This window comes from Capronia epimyces (assembly GCF_000585565.1).
Source record: "Capronia epimyces CBS 606.96 chromosome Unknown aczIQ-supercont1.2, whole genome shotgun sequence".
NCBI classification, from domain to species: Eukaryota; Fungi; Ascomycota; class Eurotiomycetes; order Chaetothyriales; family Herpotrichiellaceae; genus Capronia; species Capronia epimyces.
This window is the reverse complement of record NW_006912905.1, coordinates 2,383,759-2,404,921: the sequence shown is the minus strand read 5'-3', so window position 1 is coordinate 2,404,921 and position 21,163 is coordinate 2,383,759. Positions and strand designations below refer to the sequence as shown.

Sequence of the window (21,163 nt, the reverse complement as noted above, 5' to 3'; positions counted from 1 at the left end):
GGTTTGGCTTCAGGGTCCTGAAGAATCGTGAATCAGTCTAATTAATCTTTTCGTTTGTGCCATGCCACGCGCGTCACTGTCCGCTTCCTAGCGGCCTCTCTATCCATGCTATTCCTTTCGTCCGTCTATCGAGAACACGATCACAGTCTCGCAGTCAGTGGTGCAGGCGCCTTGCCCTGAACTGCGGCACTGCCTATCCGTTCGCCGCTCTCGTTGAATTCAATCTTCTTGCCTGTAATGAGACTCTCTTGCAAGGCGGCGCCAATCTTGACTGCAGCCACGGCACCCTCCAGCCGCAACGGAGGCTCCGTATTGTCGAGGCAGCAGGCGGTGAATTCATTGGCCTCAGTGATGAAGGCTTCCCGGAACCGGCCATAATAGTCTTGTGGAATCTCACGACGAACCCCCGACGGTTCATAGATGTTGACGAGAGTTCCCGTCGGCTGAGCGTTGACCGAAACCTTTCCCTTGGTGCCGGTGATTTCAGTGCCTGTACACAGAGTCAGCGAGTGTTCGTGCCATTCACTGGCGTTGCAGTCTTCGCCACTTACAGTCGTCTTGCCCAGCAGCCATCATGCGGCTACAGAACAGCTGAACAATCTTTCCGCCATAGAATTCGATGATCCCCACTGCGTTGTCCCGGTCGTTGTGCTTCCTCAGCTCAGGAGAGACAGCGGTGATTCCCACCGCGCTGACAGACTTGACCACCGAATCCTCTCCGAAAAACCACAGAGCAAGATCAATGTCATGGATGGAACAATCCACAAAGATGCCTCCTGAGAACTGAGCATACTCCACAAAGAACCCGGACGGGTCGAGTTTGTCACAGGTCTGAGAGCGAATCACGGCCGGTTGACCGATCGCCCCTGAGCGCGTCTTCTGATAGGCATCCCTGTAAGAAGCATCAAATCGGCGTGAAAAACCGCAAATGACCTTCTGGTTGGGATACTTTTTTTTCGACTCTTGATAAGCCGAGAGTACCGTTTGTGACTGCAAAGACGACGGAGTCAACAACAATTAGGGCTGTTACGGGATGAAGATCAACCTACCACCTCGGGACTCGTACTGAGAGGTTTCTCGCAGAGGACATGGAGCCCCAGGTTGATCGCCTTGATCGCCTGTTCAGCATGAACAATGGTTGCGGAAGCGATCACAATTGCATCCAAGTCTTTCTCCTCCCTCAGCAGCTCATCGTAGTCAGAATATCTCCTGGCGTCTCCCAGAGTCCGGGCGGCCCATTCCAATTCTTTGGGTTCTGGCGAGGTCACGGCCACCACCTCCGCTCTTGGTGTCAAGTTGTAGAAATGGAGCGCGTGGCGGGCGCCCATGCGGCCCAGTCCAGCGATGGCGACTCTCAGCTTCCTCCCAGGCATTTTGGTGGCGTGGTATGTGGACGACGAGGTTGAAAATACAGATGGAGGAGGCTGTCAACGACTCTGTTTTATCGTCTTCAAAGCCTTTCCAGGGTCACCGCTTTGTGGAGTAGAACCAGTGGAGCTCCGACAGCAAACCCCTGTCCACCGTACATACGTACTCCGTACTTATGCGAAACACGGCTATCGGCGTTTGATCAATACCTTTAGCCAAGGGATGAATCCGACACTTCTACCGTCAAAAGTTTGTTCTCTGTCCGGCGGTGAAGCAAACAAGCACGTGCTACTGTCCCAGCGGCCACCCCTGCGGGGCTCCTGAAGCCCGAGGCGGCTCTCTTTCGGGCCCTTTTGCCCCTTTGGCCCTTGGGGAAATTGACTGGCTGTTCGACAGGGTGCCCGTGACCTTCTCCGCCTTTGGCCCTGCAGTTCATGGAGAAGGGAGGTGGAGATGGAGTGTGGAGGAGGAGCTACAAATGAGGGCAACTTACCGCCGAATGCTGGATTGCCCCGTTGTCTGATCCTTCTGTACGTTCAGAGAGAGCTTCGGCGAGCCCATCCCTCGCCACAATCACCACCTCCGATGACTGGGCACACGCGCGGTCGGCGAGGCCTTGAATGTTTTGAGCATGGCGGCCCCGACACGTGCTGAGCATGGAGAAGGAGGTCCAGGTCAAGATGCTCTCAAGGACACTGATGCGGCTGCCACGGGCTCTAGGGACAAAGGCAAGAAGCGAGGGGCACCGTGTGACAATTGCAGATATGTCAAACCTCCCTTTCCGACTGGGTGTTCAGCCTCGGGAGGGTCATTTTTCCGCGTGACCTTGCTGACATTTTTGCACGCAGAAGCACCTGAAGTGTAAGCAAGGCTGGCTCTGACGCTCAAAAGGAGAGACTGAGTACCTCGATCTGATGGCCCATAGGTGACTTGGCTTCCTCCACCTGCAAAAGATGTCAAAGATCCGGCGAACGCTGTGTTCGCAGCCGAGCCGGTATCCGATTCCGACATAGTTCCAAATCCAGGTACAGCAACAAGAGCTTCTCCAAGGATCAGACTTGGTTGAAGCCCAAAAAGGCTTCTGGTGATTGCCGTTCAACCTTGACAGACGTCCATACTGCTAATCAAATGCAACACAGAATTGATGTTCATCGATGAAACCGCCGAGTTGACAGCAATCTACGATCAGGATCATAATCGAGGCGACGAAGACGAAGACGAAGAACTGGATCTCGACCCTGATGTTAGGCCTGCATCCTCTTACCAAGGTGACGAACAGATTGACCGAAATACTTTCGTCTCCGCCTTCCAACAGCCGTCTTCGCTCTCGTATGAACCTGGCGATGTTGGGTCAAACACCCCCGACCAAGGGGTCTCGAATACGCCACAACTGCCTGTCGAGGACTGGCAAAGGGGACCTGGAACAGGAAGTGTGGTCGACCCTTCGACGCAAGAACAGACCAGTTCGGTCCACGACTTTTGGGAATCTCATGGCCCGATGCCTATTCTATCTCCAATTCAAAGCAGGATAACGGATATCGAAATACCTACTTCCCCTTTTCTCGATGGCCTCGTCAAGAAGCCATCATCGACGCAACCCATCCACACTGCCCTGGAGGTGCTACTGCTTCGGTACTTTGTCGATGTTCTTGCGCGCTGGTTTGATCTCTGTGATCCCGAGAAGCATTTCGAGTTGATCGTCCCGCAAAGAGCGCGGTCTTGTCCTTCCCTGAGAAATGCCGTGCTCGCTGCATCGGCGAGGCATCTCACTCGCACCCAGCAGAATGCGGAGGGTGGGCTGGACAACGTGTACTACTACCAGGGCCGTCTTGTTACGGACCTGAATGAAGAAACGGCGCTTCGCTACCACACCGAGTGCATCCAGGATCTTCTCCACCGCAGTCTCGATCCACAGCAGACCCGAGACGAGAACCTGCTCGCTGCAGCCATCATTCTGAGGTTCTACGAGGAAATAGACGCACCTCTCCGTGACGACGACCGGGACAGTGAGCTGTTCCTGCGCGTGATCAACGTCTTTATCGACGCTCAAATCCCCAGCGTGCCACTCGTGCCACACAGTTCGCCTATTATCAATGGACTCAAGGTCGGGAGTGCAGACGCTGCTCGCTACGCACCCATGCCATCATCACCTGGAGAGGCGGTGCATTCACCCACCACGTCCGAAACCACATCTTACTCACTAGGCATGCTCGGTGGCTCTGTCGAAGCACCCCCAGCCCGCTGGCGAACGGACGGGCTCTGCCAGGCAGGCTTCTGGGTCGCGTTCCGGCAAGAAATTTATTCGGCCTTCCTGAAACAGCGGCCTCTCAACCACGACCTTGCTCGGTGCGAGGCGTTCCGCTCTTTTACCCCGGCCGAGGACGCCGTCTGGGCTGACCGATTGATCATCTTCTGCGCCGACGTTTTGGAGTACTGCTATGGAAACAGTAGCAACAGCAACCCCAACACCACCACCAACACCACCACCGGCAGCGTCCCCGCCGGCACGGCGACACGGCCCAGACACAATTCAGCCTCGTCGTCTTCCATGCCACTGTCGACGTCTGTGTCGGCCAAAGAGCACTGGCTGACGCTCAAGCAACAAGAAACCATGTGGGCGCAAGTCTTGCCCTCGAGCTTCGAGCCCATCTATTTCCGCGACCCGGACCGGACGCGTGGCGAAGTCTTCCCCATGATCTGCTACCTATCCGACTGCCACGTCGCGGGCGTGCAGCATGTCGAGCTGGCCAAAATCCTCCTCGCCGTCTATGATCCGAGCCGCGCCCGCCTGGGTCCCGGCCACGTCGCCAACATGCGCGCCCTAAGTCGTGAGCTGCGCCACATCGTGCTGCGTCTCTGTGGCATCGCCATGAGCAACCGCAACAGCCCGCCGGCCTTGCTTACCGCCTTTCTGGCCATCGTGGTGTGCGGCGACTATTTCGAAGATCCGCTCGAGCAGCACGCCCTGTTGGGCCTCATGGACGAGCTGGAAGGCGTGTATGCCTGGCCCGTGGGCAATACGAGGACCTTGTTGAGGGAGGCTTGGGGCATGGCTTGAGGGCCTGGGGCCGAGGATTGAGGACTGGGGACTGGGGACTAGGAGCTGATCAATCAGCTTGGGGGGGCGGGTGGTGTGTGTCTGTGTCTCGGGTGTTAGTAGTCCTTACATCATAGCACGAGAGTCAGGGGCTACTTCAAGGATTTCTTTCCCCAGTGAGATGACAGCTGCGAATACGAATCCAAAAGCCCAGAAACCAAAAGCGTCAATGAGCTGAATTGTATCCTTTTTACTTGAGGAGATGGATCCAATCGATAACATATCACTCATCTCTATCGACAAGAGGCCAAAGTCTAGATACAATCAATACCTTCGTGTAAAACCATGGAAATGAAGATGAAGAGATAGAATTCACCACACATCCTCCTGCCATCTCTTGACACGCTTCCTGTCCTCTCGCCAACGCCTCAGCGCAGTGTCGTCCATGTCTGTGCCCTTTTCCCGTCTCAAGGCCTCCCCGACCTGGACGCCGACCTCGCGCGCCATACTCGCAGAGCCGCAGATGTACAAGGCCGCATCCTCATCGAGGAGGAGTTTTACCACGTCGGCGCTGCGCTGGGTGATTTTGTCTTGCACGTAGATGCGCTTTGTCTTCGGGTTCTGTTCTCTCGCTGGGAAGGACGTGTCTGAGTCCACGGCACTTTTGTCGCCATCATACCGTGAAAAGGCAAACACCACCTCCAAATGCTCCTTGAGCGCCGAGTTCTGCTGCAAGTCCACCAGTTCGTCCTTGTACAACAGGTCCAAGTCGGGGTGGCGGCAGCCGAAGAACAGCAGAATCCGGCCGATTGGTCTCCCTTGGCTAAGTTGGATCGAGGCCAGGCGAGCCCGTTCGTGCAAGAACCCGCGGAATGGAGCAATCCCCGTGCCCGCAGCGACCAGGATCAGCGGTGTCGCTGGCGATGCAGGTAGCTTGAATGTCGATCGGCGGATGCTGGCGTACAAGGCCGTTCGGGAGGTGGAATTGGAGGACGAGGAAATGATGGGAGGGTACGCGACCAGATCTTTGGCTTCCATCGCATCTCCCACATCACCAGCTGCGATGATCTGTACATCATGTGCTGGGACATCCTGTGGCGCCACAAAGGAAGACAAGTATGTGCTCGCCAGACCAGGGATCGTTGTCTGACTGTCGTGTGCCAGGATGGATGGGTTGTTAGCAACGGTGATGGCTGCGCGACGGGGGGAGATGATGGAAGAGCTGGAAATCGAATAGTAGCGAGGCATCATGGGCCGAAGACTCTCAATTACGAAGGACAAGGGAAGTGCTTTCCAGTCCACAGACGGGTCGACGGCGGCGGTGACGTGCTGCAGAAGACGGGACAGCGTGACATGGTATCTGGCAATGAATTCGGCGTACGAGGCTTTCTCGGAGGCAATGTTGACCAGATACGACTTAGCCGTGTCTGTTGGGGCAAACCTCGCCAGGGACAGAACGGTCTCTCGTGACACAGGGCCACAGATCTCCAGGTAGTGCTGGAACAGAGCGCGCAGGGTCGTAGGGGAAGGAAGCCTGGTCTGGTCGGCCGTGGAATCCATGGTCTGGATCATGATAGGAGTATCGGCCTGGTCTGAGAGAGCCAGAACATTCAACAGAAGCATCACTTCCCTGCTGGGATTGACGGGCTGCACGGCCAAGTGGTCGCCCGTCTTATACTTGATCTCCGGCAGATCAGCGAAGTCGAGTTCCAAGTGCAGGCAACTTCGCCTTTGCCCCTGCGACTGCGCCGACCCATGGGTGGTCAGCTCCCGAGACGCAACCACGGGCATGAGGACGGTCGGTGTCGAGGGGGTCTTGAGCGACAATTTCTTCCCTCTCGGAGCCAACGGCTCACCAACATACACACCGCTGATGTCGATGGAGTCATCAAACACTACTGAGATGGACGGCTCATACTCAGGCTCACGTTCGGACAGTCCAAACTGCGCACAAAGCTGCGCAAAAAGGGCGGTCTTCCATTCCAGGAAATCCTCCTCGGTTGTGGCTCTCGCTTCGTCCGCTTTTCCCACTGGCATAAACAAGGCCGCGCCGAGACTCTGGAGCGACGCAACGACCGCGTCGACCACGGCGTTGTAATACTTGTAGTTGCTGTTTCCACAGCCGAACGCTGCAAACTTCAAGGTTCCAAATGAGACGTCTTCGGGATTGGATTTGAGCCATTGGACAAAATGCCCCGAGTTGTCACTGGGGTCACCCTCTCCATACGTGGCCATGATGAAAATAGCCGGGTTGGATGCTGGGATCTTGGCGATGGTATCTTCGTCGTAGTCGGATACGTCAGCCACGAGAGCCTCCAGCTGAAGTCGACGGTGGAGATCATGGGCCAGGCGGTGCGCAAACCCTTCGGCCGTTCCGGATTGTGAGCCCCAAAATATGACGGCTTGCTTGCCAGTCTCTTCGAGCCTCAGGGCGATGTCGCGGGTTTGTGTGTTTGCCGCCAGCAAGCCGACGGCTGCGGCTTGAGGCCGTTCGAACCATTTGTAGTGGTACGGGTCAGGTTTGTTCCAGAGGACGCCGTTGCTGAGATACGCAGCGCCCCCAAGTAGGAGGACGGCGAGAAGAAAGAGGTCGTCTAATGATGCTATTGCAAAGAGCTGGTGCACTTGAGAGATCTCGAGATTGGGCAGGGCAAATGCAGAAGACGAGACCATGGTGTTGACCAATATGCCGAAACTGTGTCCACGACGAAGCCACTCGTTTACTCAGTCAATCCATCCAGGTGGCTTTGGTACATCTCTTGTTTTTATTGTCTTCCAAAATCCATACTCGGTCAATGCCCCGTCCAGGGCACCGTAGGCCCGTATGGGCTCCGCGAGCGGCCCCCCTGACCAACCATCCTTGTTGTCTGGAGAAATGGCTAAGGGGCCTCCTAAGCCCTCCAGTCTCCAGTCGGCGAGGGTTCCCAGAAAAGAATGCCGCCCGGATCGTTCTAGAAGGAAACGGGGCGACCATGTACACTTGTTGGCGGCGGACCCCGCGGGGAAGAGGAGGAATGAGAAAGGAGAAAGGGGGAGGAATGCGGCGAAGATGTGAGGGTTGTGGTGAAGATGGTCCAACTCGGCGAGGAAATACCGCATCGGGGTTGTTGCAACAGGAAAAGATGGCACTTGAGCAACATAGACTCCTCGCCGCATCTTGATCGCTGAATGGGTGCATGCATCCAGCTGGGTCCTTCGAACGGCCTGCATCTCGGATCCCCTAGTGACAAGATGGACAGAAACAGAATGTACAAAATGAAATGGGCAGAGTCTCTCCACGGCTCAAGGCAGCAAGCAAGCAAGCACGCACAACAAGGCCAACTTGATTGATCCTTCGCCAGAGTCTTGATATACTCCGTCTTCAGATTTATTGAACCCCAGCCCTTCGCCTTCTGTAATCAACGAGACAACACTGCTCCTGTGCAATCTGTTTCTTAGCAGAGATTCCTCCATCATGCTGGGTGTTGCAGCGCTTGTCAGCTCGATTGCCCTCACCCTCTGCTACTTCATCCTCGTCCCATTTATCAACTACTTTCGCGACCCCAAAGGCCTGCGAAAGTATCCCAAGTTGTCCTTCTGGTCTGGTATTTCAGACCTACCTTTCATCTACGAGTCGCACCGAGGATTCCGATCCAATGCCGTACTCAAGGCACACCGACAATCACCTGTTGTGCGAATCGGACCCAATGCCCTTTCTTTCTCAAGTCCCAAGGCCATCAAAGATATCTATGGGCACAACACCGCATGCACAAAAGACCTCTTCTATCAAGAGCTTGCAGGATCACATTTCCACCTGGCAGATGTCATTGACAAGTCCGACCATGCACGCAAGAGGAAAATGCTCTCCAGTGCCTACGCCATCAAGAATCTGGAAGGCTGGGAGCACAAGGTGGCCGACATGACCGGCCGAATGATTCGGGCATTTGATGCCCGCTGTATGGCGCCACTTGTCAAAGGGCAAGATCCAAGCCAGCAAGATCTCACCGTTGACTACCGCATGTGGTCAAATCTCTTCACCGTGGCGGCGATTGCAAACATCGGATTGAGCGAGGATCTAGGGTTCCTCGACCGGGGTGACGACCTGATCACCTCTGAGGCAGCAGACGGGACGTTGAAGCAGGTCCATTTCCGAGAGTGCCTTTCAGCCACAGCGTGGGCACAGTCGAATCTGGTCTGGTCATACAGCTGGTACAAGCGATTCGTCACACTCAGCAACCTCGTGTCTCCCACATACCGGCAGAAATGGAGGCTGAACAAAGATTGGGATGGCATCGTGCGCAACCGAGCCACCACCCGGTTTAAGCGGTATCAGGCCGGAGAGAAACTGGACGACTTTTTCACTGCCATTCTACACGACAAGGCCGGGACTCCCAACAACCTGGAGTGGGGAGAGATGGTGGCCGAAGTGAGTATCATGATGAATGCCGGGTCGGACACCACAGCCATCGCTATGAATAACGTCATGTTCTTGCTACTGAAACACCCAGCTTGCCTGAACAAGTTGAGGGAAGAGCTCGACGGTGCCCTCGACGACGACGAGGACGTGGCCCCCTACGACAAGGTCAAGCATCTGCCCTACCTACGGGCCTGCCTGGATGAGAGTATGCGGCTGCTTCCACCCACCACCTTTGGTCTTCCTCGCCGCACCCCGGCCGAGGGAGCCCCCGTGGATGGCGACTTCATTGCAGGCCATACATCGGTCTCGATTTCGTCGTACATTGCACATCGCGACCCGACCGTGTTTCCAGAGCCGGAGCAATACAGACCAGAACGATGGCTGGGCGATGCTGGAAAGGAACTCCAGCCTTATTTCATTGCCTTTTCCGCGGGGGCGCGCGGCTGCATTGGGCGTAACATCAGCTACCTGGAGCAAATGGTGGTGTTGGCCTCGCTGTTGCACCGCTACGAGTTTGCCCTACCACATGCGCGGTGGGAGCCGACTAGGAGAGAGAACTTCAACTTGTCTCCAGGACCGATGCCGCTCAAGATCTGGAAGAGGAAATGCTTGAGTGACGCCTGAGCGTTGCATGGAAGCATTTGATATTCAATCGTGGCGAGTGATCAGGCAGAATACACATGGAGTGAATCAGATCAGACCGTCTCCTTCAATCAATTGAATCTTTGCTAGATACAGTATGCCTAAGGCTGTTGATGTTGATGCGTGTAGGTGTAGGCTCAGCAGCTCTGTCTACCAGGACCCCCCATCCCATTGTATCCTGCTCGGTAGGCTCGTACATTCGGGATCGTGCTGGTGCTGGTGCTCGTGCTGGTGCTCGATACTCGGATCGACGCCAATGCTCGTGAGGGAGAGAAACGTGTGTGTCGATGTGCCGCTGCCGAAGGGCATTGCCGACACCAGCGTCGATCGCCTAAACTCAGTCTCTGAGTCTCTGAATCTCTAGGTCTCTGGTCGGCGGAGGCTGGGACGCAAGTGGCATCCATTTCCGCACAGGAGGGCAAGTCCTCGCCGACTGTTGACCGCATTCATCTCCACCCTCCACCGCCTGCGACGCCCGCCTGCACCCGGCCGGCGAATGCCCCAGACTTTCCCCGCAGGCAAAGTCAGCCTGTCAGCCTGCGTTCGCCCTTCCTACCCGAATGTCACTTCACCCTCGACGACACTAACCCCATCTTCCCATCTTCATCTCCAGACCAAGGTCAGGCCAAGGGCGTCCGGGGTAAACCACCTGCTCTGACCGTGCTTGGTTGGTCCACCCTTCGAATTGCCTTATCTTCCATTGGCTGCACGACACGAGAGCTTCATCATGACTGAGTCGCGAGTCACAACCCAAAAGCCAATTGCTCTTACCTGGCTCTACTCAGCCAGTTCTACCGGCCCCTCGGAAATACTGCCGTCGTGTGACCTGGGGATCTTGATCGATTCCTCCAGCCCGGCCCCGGACGCCAGATCAACAGGGGTGAATGGGTGGCTGGATGGAAGAAAGAGAGGGATAGGGAAGAGGCAGACATCTGATCAGAGAACTCTAGCTTTCGCCTCCTGGTCTATATAACTTCCAGCGGTCCCCAGCTCTGTCCAAACGCTTTTATATCCTCTGCAGCAGCAAACACCATCCAACAACGACGATCGTAGTCGCTCGTCGTCATCATTGCCAAACTTCCTTCCTCTCCTAGGGGCCACCACCTTAGACGATCGAGCTGTCTTTTGTCTCTGCTTGTCTAGCTCGTCCTGCTCTTGCTCGATCTCGAATTGGAACCAACTCCGAGACCCTAGTCCAGCATGGCCAACCGCGACCACGTTTCAATCGAACAAAAGATTCAAGAAAAAGCATCTCACCATGAATATTTGTCACCTCCGGGATCAGCACCAGCACCAGCCCACCGAGGTAGCCTCCGCGCCGACAGTGTCACGCGAACATCGTTCGACAGACGCCATTCCGCCTCCATCCCCCAAGACCGCCGCGGCAGCATTCGCAAGAGCTTCGACAATGCCAACCTCGCCATGGTCTTTCCCGACTCCACTCACGTCGAAATGACCGACGATGACATGGGCGGCAGTAACATCGACGACATCTCCCCCTCGTGGTTTGTCTGGCTCGTTGCGGCCACAGCGTCCATTGCTGGAAGCTTGTTTGGATACGACACAGGCATCATCTCCGCCGTGCTGGTCTATCTCCACGACGACTTGAACAACCGTCCGGTTTCAGCCAATGAAAAGGAACTCATCACCTCTCTTTGCTCTGGGGGTGCCTTTGTCGGGGCTATTATCGCAGGCTTAACCGCTGACAAGGTACGTCTGGACGTGTCCCGGAATCTATATGAGACGAGAAGCTTTCTTCACGTAATACTGGTTTCGCATTACAACATCCCCTACTGTATTGCATTCCCATGAAAAGCTCAGAGGTCATGCTATTAAGCCATATTCTAACCACTCTTGTCTGCAGTTCGGCCGCAAAATTGCCATCTACGTTGGCTGCACTCTCTTCACCGTGGGTGCCATTCTGCAAGCAGCCGCGTACTCGATCGCCCAGATGTCTGTAGGCCGACTGGTCGTCGGTTTCGGCGTTGGCTCCGCCGCCATGGTGGTTCCGCTGTATATTGCAGAGATCGCGCCCACCAAAGTTCGTGGAAGGCTGATCGGGCTGAACAACATGTCCATCACAGGCGGCCAGGTCATCTCTTACGGTATTGGTGCGGCGTTTGCACATGTCCCACATGGTTGGCGATGTAAGAAAACCTCCAAGCACTTTCTTCCTCTCCTTCGTACCCCTTGCAAAAGACTCTTCGTAACCATCTCTTCTGGATCTTTTTGCATTCAGTCACTGACAGGTTTGGGTGTGAATAGATATGGTTGGACTCGGTGCTGTGCCAGCCATCCTGTTGGGCTGTTTGTTGCCCCTCTGCCCTGTAAGTCAAAGGACCCCTGAAGCGACCCGTCTTTCTCTTTCTGAAGCACACTGTCCTTTCCACCTCCTCCCGCCAATGCACGCCATGATTAGGAGGATCACTAACAGATCTTCCTTCTTCTTTTTCAGGAATCACCTCGCCAACTTGTGTACCACGGCAGAATCGCCGAGGCTGAAGTAGTCCTCGCCAAGATCTACAAAGGCGCCAGCGCGGAACAGGTGCGAGCCAAATGCGCCCTGATCGCCGCCGCGTGCGAAGAAGCAAAAGAACTCAACGAAGATCAATCGCGGTGGAGCAAGATCAAGCAACTACACACCAACCCTGCCTATTTCCGCGCACTGGTCTGCGCATGCGGCCTGATGGTGATCTCGCAGATGTCCGGATTCAACACGCTCATGTACTACTCGTCCACACTCTTCGCGCTGGTTGGATTTTCCGACCCCGTTGCTGTGGGGTTGGTGGTAGCAGGCACCAACTTCATCATGACCTGGGTCAATATGATGACGGTTGATCCGATCGGTCGACGCCGCGTACTCCTTCTCACGGCTTGGGGCATGAGCGCAGGCCTGGTGGCGGTGGCGATCGCATTCCATTTCATTCCGGTCAACACCAAGACGCTGGCTCTCGAGACGAACAGCGTCAGTGCCCCGGCCATCGTGGTGCTGGTCTTCATCATCTGGTTCGTCTTCTTCTACGGTGTTTCTGTGGGCAACACGGCGTGGATGAGCACCGATTTCTTCCCCATGGAGGTCCGCGCCATGGGCACCATGTGGTTGACCTGCTCATGCTGGGGTTCCAACATCATCGTCAGCTCGACCTTTTTATCCATGATGAAGAGTATGACTCCTAGTGGTGCCTTTGGCTTCTATGCTGCCATCTGTGGCATCGGCTATATCTTGATCGTGTTGTTCTATCCCGAAGTTTCGGGCTTGACGCTCGAGGAGATCAGCGAGGTTTTCCAGCATGGCTTTGGCGTGCGCTATGCCCGCCAGTTGAGGAAGGACAGGAAAGAGGAGATCAAGGAGCGCATGAGGATCAAGGGGCGGACCGTGGTGGCCGGCCATTAAGACCATACATGATCAGATTGGTCTTGACAACATATGGCCCAAGAGACTCTTACGAGGAGGAATAGCAGGAAGACAATGGATCGGTGGAGCCCTTATTACTGCTTGTAGCACATTCAGGGGCATATTCATATTACTAACTAGTAGCACATTCAGGGGCATACATATGATATGATATACTTACAATGGTGACGATACTGTCTTACTATTTTACAGCGTCAGATACTTGAGATCAGACTGTTCTGGCCACGTCAGTTCCAATTCGACATTCCTACTCGCTACTCGCTACCTTACTAGGTACTTTCATTGCATGTATCCGTACAGTATTCCGCACTAGTACTGCATTGCTTGCACTGCGAGTTCAGCCTGACAACCTGGCATGCCTGAAACCGAGATCAAGATCGACAAGACATCGAGATCAATACAACCGACCCTGTACAACCTAGTTTCAGTCCCAGTGCACTTGAAGTCCCTTCCGCCCAATGGTCATGGAAGAAAAAATAGCAGAGCAGTCGTCACCGTCATTATTTGAGGCCCGTTCACCGCGATCGCAAGACATTGGGTAGTAAGTGCGTGTTAGTACTACCCTGAGTGACCCCCTCCAGCCTCCAGCCGCGCTTGAAATGGGAAAGGAAAAACGAATATGGAAACAAGCAGCAAAACCGTCCATCATTGGGTATATGGCATGACCTCAGACCTCAGACCTCAGACTGCTTCCGTGACAGCGCCGCCGAGCTTGCTCCGTGATTAGGTCCTGTAACAAACACATACATTACACGCCTCTGCCTCTGCCTCAGTCCAGCGTAATGACTTCATTGTTCCTCCTGGCATTGGCATTGGCATTGGCATTGCCTTTCCCAGCCGCTGCCATTCTTCCTCCCATGTTCATGCTCGCGTTAGGAGGCGGCCACTGAGTCTTGATGCCTCCGTTGGGCGACGCATTGGCCCCGTGGGCCTGCATCTTGGCGGGACCTGGAGCTTTCGCGACGGGCTTGACATTACTGTTGCCATTGTCGTTGCCATTACTGCTGCGCTGCTGATTCAGGTTGCTGGCATTGTTGTCTTGTCGTCCTGCCTGCTTGCTGGTCGTCGTCCCCTTGATCTGCTTGTCTCCTTTGGAGGTGGAGGCCGTTCCCTCCGTGACCCACTTAGAGAGAAGATCGTGGATTGCTCGAAGCATTGTCTCGGGCTGGTCAGCCGGGCAGACCGCAGCCGTGTCGAGCGCCAGCCACTTGCCTCCATTATCTGCACGAGCGAATACTTCCTCCCTCAGCTTGTTCCGCAGCGCTGGACTGGAATATGACGGTTTCGAATACGATTGGAAATCCTCAAGAGCGGCCCGCACCAGCCACATGGGCTTTTCCGACACAGTGAGATGTGGCAATATCTCCAGTCGAGCGAGCAAATGTGGGTGTGATCCTGGTCCTACATCACGAGGAACATCGGCTGCTGCTGTAAAATACTGGATTGCAAAGGCCGTTGTGGTCCTCGGAAGGATATGCACCCGCATCGCACTTCGCTGGCCGTCCGACGAGGGCACTTGGGAATCTTTGATATCAAGTCCATGACTCCCTTGAATATCGCGCAGAAAAGTCAGTAGTGGCAGCGTCACTTTCAATGAAGTCAAGAAATCGCGCACTTGAGTCGCAAAAGGAGCACGCCCCGCCTCGAAGTGTTTAGAATATTGTGCACTTAGAAGAGTATGTGGGTTGTCGCAAAGTGGCAGGAACTCCAGTCGGGGAACTTCACTGCCTCTCGTGAAAGTCATGCCCAAGCTGTATTCTTTTGGTGGCTCCGTATGGTAGGTGATTGTAAAGGCAGAATTTGAAAGGTTCTTCAACTGCAACCCTGGCAGATGGTGGATTTGTTCAACGGTCGACACAATCTTTTCAAGGTCCATCGCCTTGGCCACAATCTCTGGAATGGCAGGCTCGGTGATGGAAGTTTTGACTCGAATGGTGACACTGCCATCTTCGGAGCTCATGGTAACATCCGGTTCCAGAATCGAGGCATCAATGTGTTTCAGTGCGGCAGAGCTTGCTCGGTTCTGAAGCTGGCCAATTGCCGTGATACTATTCGTCGCTCGATCTAGTCCACCAAACCGGAATTTCACGCTCTTTAGGATATCTGGAGAGGTCCAGGAAGTTTTCGACATCTTCGCAGGCACTGTCTGAGTTGTAGAACCCGACGGAGACCTTAAGGCCGGTCTGGACAGATCCAAGTCGAACGACAACTCGGGCAATTCGTATTTTCGTCCAAAAGCAGGGAATGGCGCTAGGCTGACCTTTTCCTTTCTTTCCTCCAGATAGTCCGCATTGCGTCGAAGGCAGATCAGCCCAGTCGCATACTCCGCAAGTCGCTCAAAATATGCAGCTGATAGTTCCTCACTGATCTCGATCCGTTGGCTTCGGATGACCTGAAACCGTGGCTGTAGATGAGGCCCCGACGGCCGTAGTTGCTGTAACAGCCACCAATGATCGCCATGTTGACTGTGGGTGACTGCTAGAGAATATCCCAATCCCCATGGAGCTTGTCGGAACAAGTTAATCCGAACAACGGGGTCTCCAAACAGCGCTTTGATTTCCGCCTGATTGAACTTGAATGCCCGCAAGGCTTCCCAGCTGGTACCTGTCGTGCCTGCAAAGACCGAAGCTTCTCTGATACTGCATCTAAAGTTGAGCAGTTTTGACACGATCTCTTCCGCGACGCCATGTATGCGATTGATTTCGTATTGCAAACGCTCACTCCTTTCACTGACTGGACTGATCAACAGCAGCCCGGTGACGGGTTCGATCTTGATCTGAATGCGAGAAGGTCGGGATAATTGCATGGTCAAGGAGCACTCCTCAGGGTTTTGATGCGAGATGTTCTGATCCAAGGACAGTTCGGCTTTTGCGAATAGTGGCGTGAGAGCCAATTTGTCATAGATGGAGTCCAAGATTTGCGTGGAATGCTGCGCAATGACCTGATGAAGTATCTCTTCAAGAGACAAGCGGGACTCATCTAGATGCACCTGTGGCGAGTCCACCCTCTTGCCCTGGCGCATGCATTTGATCTCGAGGAAAGGAACTAAGTCCTGACTCCGGCCATCTTTCTTCGCTGTTCCACTGGCGATTCCAATTTCAATCCAGCTTTTACCGATCTGCCTCTCTGGCCAGTATTGTATGATGAGATTTCGCCGAATCATTTCGACACGAATATTTCCCACCCACTGGCCCCTTGCTAACTCGAGCGCCTGCCTGTGGAATTCGGCCAACTTGTAAGAGAGGGCCAGCTCATGCAAGAAGAGATAACAGCCTTGCAATCCGTCGCGGTCAATGTTTGTATTTGCACACAGTTCAATCTCGGATCGTAGATTATCTGGGATGTGCGGTAATGGCGAAAAGCAGAAGCGAAAATCGACCATGCGAAACTGAGCATCCGGACTGTCATCCAGAATGGAAAGATCGACCTCGAATTCGTGGGGGACAATGAATGTGACCCGCCCATCGTGTATCCGATATCTCCGAAGTTGAGGGGGCAGATCATCCGCAAGTGTCAGTTTCACGCTGAGAGAGCGGTTCAAAGTCCTCAGCAACTGGAGTATCTGCTTGTCAGATAGATCTTTCTGCGGAATGTAGTCCAGGGTAGAGAACTTGCGCATCCGGCCAGTTGCCAAAACCTCTGCACCTCCCTTCAGATCGGGATTGGGAATCTGAAAGCCGGCGGATTCTTGTTTGAGAGTAGCGAGTGATGCGATGGCATCCCAATAGGCTTGACGGCGTTTCATAAGCCAAAAATTGATTGAGATGGTCTTGCTGACATCGTCCACGCTCTTGCTCCATTGAAGGAGCACTAGCAATTTGACAAAATCGGCCTTTTGGTAATTCGCAAACTGGAGCAAACGCTCTTTCTTGTCCAGATTTGCCCTGGTTTGGTTGTTGGGTAGATTGTTGGGCAGGAGCTTCGTATGTTCTGCTGATTGTTCAGGCACCTGTATCGAAGCAAGCTCTTCCACAAGATCGGACAAACCATTCCAGCACGACTGTGAAGCTCGAGTTATCAGAGCAGCTATGGGCAGATAATTGTCCTTGGGGATGAGGTGAAGGATCTCCGACGGCGCCTGCTCCACCCCGTTTGCAACATTAGGTCCAATATCGCCCTCAGGTAGTTGGCTGGCGTTGATGTCTCCATTGGCGTGGGATGATCCTTCACCGCCAGAAGCAGACAAACCCGCAGCCTCTCCCTCTTGCTTTATTTGTCCCGCACTCGGGGTGGTTGTTGCAGCGTCTTGTTGAATGCCATTTGACAAAGGCTCTCCATTAGCCGTAGGCCTGTCCCCGTTCATATTGACACGAATTGTACCATCAAGTCATGCATGGCCGGCACACCTAGAAGCGCGCTTTTGTGGCCGACCAAAAATCCCAAGTCCCGGATGATGCAGTCTCCTCCTTGCCAGCCCAGGAGCCCAAAGACAACCGTATACCGCGCGGTTAGAAGTAGGATTCGATTTTCGCGGTGGTGCACGTTGACGGTCGCCGGTGAATGATATGACTGTGAATCACTTTGGTATACCGAAGGAAAGAAGGAGTAAGGGTGAGATGGAGTTCACAGGGAGAGCCCGAGAATGCGCTGGCTTGTCGAGCCGTTTGAGGGCGCTGATCGACAAGAACAATCGCAGATGTAAATCCTGCCGTGACAACAGCCTTTCGAGAAATGTGGAAACACCACGCGGGCGACTTGTGACGCGGAAAGGAAGCAGGTGGAGGAGAGCGGTGGTGAAAGTATTGGAAAGACCGAAATTGCGAAGGGGATGGAGGTTTGCAGATGAGATGAAGACACGCGCGGATGTCGGCAAGTCAAAGATCGGACCCGAAAAAGCCAACCCAAGCAGGGCCTGAGTTGTAGGGCTGGCTTGCCGACGCGGTGGTCAGTGGCCAGATGAAGGGGGAGTAGCGGTGGTGTTACGTTGGGTGGACTCGGGAGGCGTTTGCCGGCGGCTATGAATGGAGGAGAAAGAAGCGGGCGAAGAAGGAGTTGTTGATAAAGCGACAGCGACTGGGGGTTCTCGACTCTGAGTTGGAAGAAGCGCCCAGAGCGGAGGGATGAGAGCGTGGTGTGGTGGCGCATTCAGGCGCAGGCGAGCACGAGCACACCCGAGCGCAGGCAATCCTAGTAAAAGCGGCGGGTCATTTTTACAATTACATTCAAGTATTAGGTACTATTTACTACCAGCTAGTTACTAGTTAGTGGCTAGTACGGATACTTCAAAGGTACTAATCTATTACTGTTGATCTGCCTTCTGTCCTATGACGGGATACTACCTACGGAGTACTTGACCGAGATATTTCTCAGGGCTCTTCAACTTCATCAACTCTCAGTCTCCCTGTCCTACGACTAGGTTTGACCCGTACCTGTCTATCCTTCTATAGTATTATGTCATGGCTCATAGCACCTCACGCCTCCGTCTCGCGACGCACATGTCCACACTCGAGCACCCTCGACCGCAACTGACACAGCATCGCCCAGAATCCTCATTCTAACCTCTGATTGGGTGGCTGACCGCCTCAACGGACGTCTCTGTCGTGCCTATCTGCACGCCATTCGACAACGCCAGCCCACGATGGGCGGTCGAGCACCTTGGGGGTGTGATCTTCGTGACTCTTGGAAGGCTAGCAACTCGAAAGCCGTACCAAACGAGGTCAAGACTAGCCTCTCTCGCTATAGCGCATGCAATATCGGTGGTCATAAGATAAGTGGCTGGTCACGGCTTGATATGCAGAGGGGAAAAGGAGGCCTGCCTAAGATATCAAACGATCCGCTGCTGCTTAAGTAGACAGGCACATCCTCAATCGCTCTCCTCTAGTCTCTGGCACAGTCGTGGCAACGGACGACTCTGCGTGCTGAAACATCTGGCCCGACCCGCCACATCATCCGCTCAGTTAGCCCCAATTCAGGTGGGTAGCCAGGTGAACGCGTAACGCGACCGATCGGGCCTTCGATCATGCCTGGGATCTGATCTCTTGTCTATTTCTTTTTGTGAAGAAGTAGAATGGCACTTCGGGAAGGTATTGTAGGGCCGAGTTAGGCCGGCGGAGTTTCGAGCCCGGACGCTCGAAACACAAACAAGATGGTCTGTTCCCCAGCCAATCGCTAGGCATCCCTGAAGTCACCCTCTGTCCGACGTCTCATCATAGACATCTGCATCAATCAGTCACGCTTTTCCACCACAGCGACTCACCTTTATTCTTGGTTAACATTTCCCTAGGTCCCTCGGTATGGGGAGCCAGTCCATCCGTCACGTCCCGCATTGCCGCGCCAGATCTCCCATTCCAAAGCAAGCCTGATCTCACCTACACCTTCGGTCGAAGCAGATGACGAGCGCGATTCGTCTTCGAGTCTCGCAGATTCTGAAATGGATGACTTGACGGATTCAGTTTCAGAGGAGGGCCGGTTCGCAGATGAGGACACAAGACCGACGAGCCAGAAAGAGCTTTGGGGATGGTACTCTTATGGCTGGGCCGCTGAGGTGTTTGCGATTTGCGCAATGGGTAAGCAAAGGTTGAACCGTGTAAAGAAAGACCTTGTACATCATACTCATCTTTGGCATCCAGGCTCCTTCCTACCAATAACTCTCGAGCAACTCGCTAGAGACCAAGGCGTACTGCTGAGCGACAAAACAACACCTTGCAGTGCCGGTTGGCAGACTGGACAGGAGGGCATCACCGCCAACACCACAACCTTTGATCCACCCAAACACCGGCATAACGAACTACCTCCCTGTGTCATATTTTTTCTCGGCGCTGAAATCAACACAGCAAGCTTCGCAATGTACACCTTCTCGGTCAGTGTGCTGATTCAGGCTCTACTCATCATCTCCATGTCCGCAGCGGCGGATCACGGCCGCTTTCGAAAGACGTTTCTACTCGTGTTCGCCTTTACCGGTGCGACTGCGACTGCGTTGTTCATTGGAGTAGTTCCCAAGGTCTACCTGCTCGGCGCGCTCCTTGCCATCATTTCCAACACGTGCTTCGGCGCATCGTTTGTCTTGCTGAACTCTTTCTTACCGCTATTGGTTCGCTACCACCCCTCCATCAGCCATAGCATTCATCGACGGGGGAGTCATTCTGAAGATTCAAGGCCGTCCGGTGATGATGAAGCATATTCCGAGCAGGAAGGCTCCTTTTTGACCACTTCCTCTTCTGCTCTACTGCCTCGGGACCTTCCAGATCAGACGCCTCCCACCCAGGAGATGCCTGCAGCCATCTCACCAGAACTGAAGTTGTCTACCAAGATATCCTCGAATGGTATTGGTATTGGGTATATTGCTGGACTGTTCGTTCAAACAATTGCCATCCTCATCGTGGTCGCGACAGGATCGACCACGTTTTCTCTACGCCTTGTTCTCATGGTGGTCGGGCTGTGGTGGTTTGGATTCAGCATTCCAGCTGCCATCTGGCTGCGGCCTCGGCCAGGGCCACCGTTGCCCGCTGCGCTGGGGGGGCATTCAGGATGGCTCGGTTATGTCACGTACGCGTGGAAATCACTCTTTAAAACGATTGGACATGCTCGGAGTCTCAAGGATATAGTGATCTTCCTTTGCGCATGGTTTTTGCTGAGTGACAGTATTGCCACAGTGAGCGGGTGAGTCATGAAACATGGCTGGTCGCCGCATACAGCTAATCGGAATAGGACGGCGGTTCTCTTCGCCAAAACTAGTCTGGGAATGAAAACAGAAGCACTGGGCCTGATCAATGTGATTGCAACGATCGCAGGTGTGGTCGGGGCATTTTATTGGAGCTTTCTCTCCAGACTTTTCAACCTCAAAGCCTCACAGACAATTGTGGCCTGTATCTGCTTGTTTGAAATCATCCCGCTCTATGGGCTCTTGGGCTTCATCCCAGCCATCAAACGATATGGGGTCTTTGGGCTGCAGCAACCGTGGGAGATGTATCCTCTTGGGGCGATCTATGGCTTCGTTCTCGGGGGGCTCTCCTCCTATTGTCGGGCGTTCTTTGGAGAACTGATTCCTCCGGGGTTCGAGGCAGCATTTTATGCGCTGTATGCCATTACAGACAAGGGCTCCAGCATTTTTGGTCCAGCCATCGTCGGCGCAATCACCGATCGATACGGAGAGATTCGCCCGGCGTTTGTGTTTCTGGCGGTGCTCATCTTTCTGCCTTTGCCCCTGATGTTGTTGGTGGATGTGGATCGAGGCAAGGCTGAGGCACTTCAGATGGCTTTAGAGTTGGAAGGACATCAAAAGAGGGTCAACGGTGATACACCATATACTGCGATTCCCACCATTGTGCTTTCAGAAGAAGAGGAATGAGCGTGGCGGACGTGGTAG

The 21,163-nt window shown here is 54.2% G+C and overlaps 7 protein-coding genes across 7 annotated transcripts; 4 read left to right on the top strand and 3 right to left on the bottom strand.

Annotated features, from left to right (window-relative positions):
- Window positions 1-140: 140 nt before the first annotated feature.
- A1O3_02673 (myo-inositol 2-dehydrogenase) lies at window positions 141-1,373 on the bottom strand (the record flags this gene model as incomplete). Its single annotated transcript, XM_007732813.1, has 3 exons — window positions 141-490; window positions 552-990; window positions 1,050-1,373. 3 exons carry the CDS (start codon window positions 1,371-1,373, stop codon window positions 141-143), a joined length of 1,113 nt encoding a protein of 370 aa, XP_007731003.1.
- A 1,139-nt stretch (window positions 1,374-2,512) lies between these two features.
- A1O3_02672 (uncharacterized protein) lies at window positions 2,513-4,426 on the top strand (the record flags this gene model as incomplete). The annotated part of the gene is made up of 1 exon (XM_007732812.1): window positions 2,513-4,426. The coding sequence occupies one exon, from the start codon at window positions 2,513-2,515 to the stop codon at window positions 4,424-4,426; it is 1,914 nt and encodes a 637-aa protein (XP_007731002.1).
- Window positions 4,427-4,777: 351 nt separating this feature from the next.
- A1O3_02671 (uncharacterized protein) lies at window positions 4,778-7,078 on the bottom strand (the record flags this gene model as incomplete). Its single annotated transcript, XM_007732811.1, has 1 exon — window positions 4,778-7,078. The coding sequence occupies one exon, from the start codon at window positions 7,076-7,078 to the stop codon at window positions 4,778-4,780; it is 2,301 nt and encodes a 766-aa protein (XP_007731001.1).
- A 781-nt stretch (window positions 7,079-7,859) lies between these two features.
- Window positions 7,860-9,425, top strand: A1O3_02670 (cytochrome P450 oxidoreductase; the record flags this gene model as incomplete). The annotated part of the gene is made up of 1 exon (XM_007732810.1): window positions 7,860-9,425. One exon carries the CDS (start codon window positions 7,860-7,862, stop codon window positions 9,423-9,425), a length of 1,566 nt encoding a protein of 521 aa, XP_007731000.1.
- A 1,218-nt stretch (window positions 9,426-10,643) lies between these two features.
- A1O3_02669 (uncharacterized protein) lies at window positions 10,644-12,837 on the top strand (the record flags this gene model as incomplete). Its single annotated transcript, XM_007732809.1, has 4 exons — window positions 10,644-11,153; window positions 11,308-11,590; window positions 11,709-11,770; window positions 11,899-12,837. 4 exons carry the CDS (start codon window positions 10,644-10,646, stop codon window positions 12,835-12,837), a joined length of 1,794 nt encoding a protein of 597 aa, XP_007730999.1.
- Window positions 12,838-13,627: 790 nt separating this feature from the next.
- A1O3_02668 (uncharacterized protein) lies at window positions 13,628-17,161 on the bottom strand (the record flags this gene model as incomplete). Its single annotated transcript, XM_007732808.1, has 1 exon — window positions 13,628-17,161. One exon carries the CDS (start codon window positions 17,159-17,161, stop codon window positions 13,628-13,630), a length of 3,534 nt encoding a protein of 1,177 aa, XP_007730998.1.
- Window positions 17,162-19,228: 2,067 nt separating this feature from the next.
- On the top strand, window positions 19,229-21,145 carry A1O3_02667 (UMF1 family MFS transporter; the record flags this gene model as incomplete). Its single annotated transcript, XM_007732807.1, has 3 exons — window positions 19,229-19,364; window positions 19,428-20,457; window positions 20,506-21,145. The coding sequence occupies 3 exons, from the start codon at window positions 19,229-19,231 to the stop codon at window positions 21,143-21,145; spliced, it is 1,806 nt and encodes a 601-aa protein (XP_007730997.1).
- Window positions 21,146-21,163: the final 18 nt, after the last annotated feature.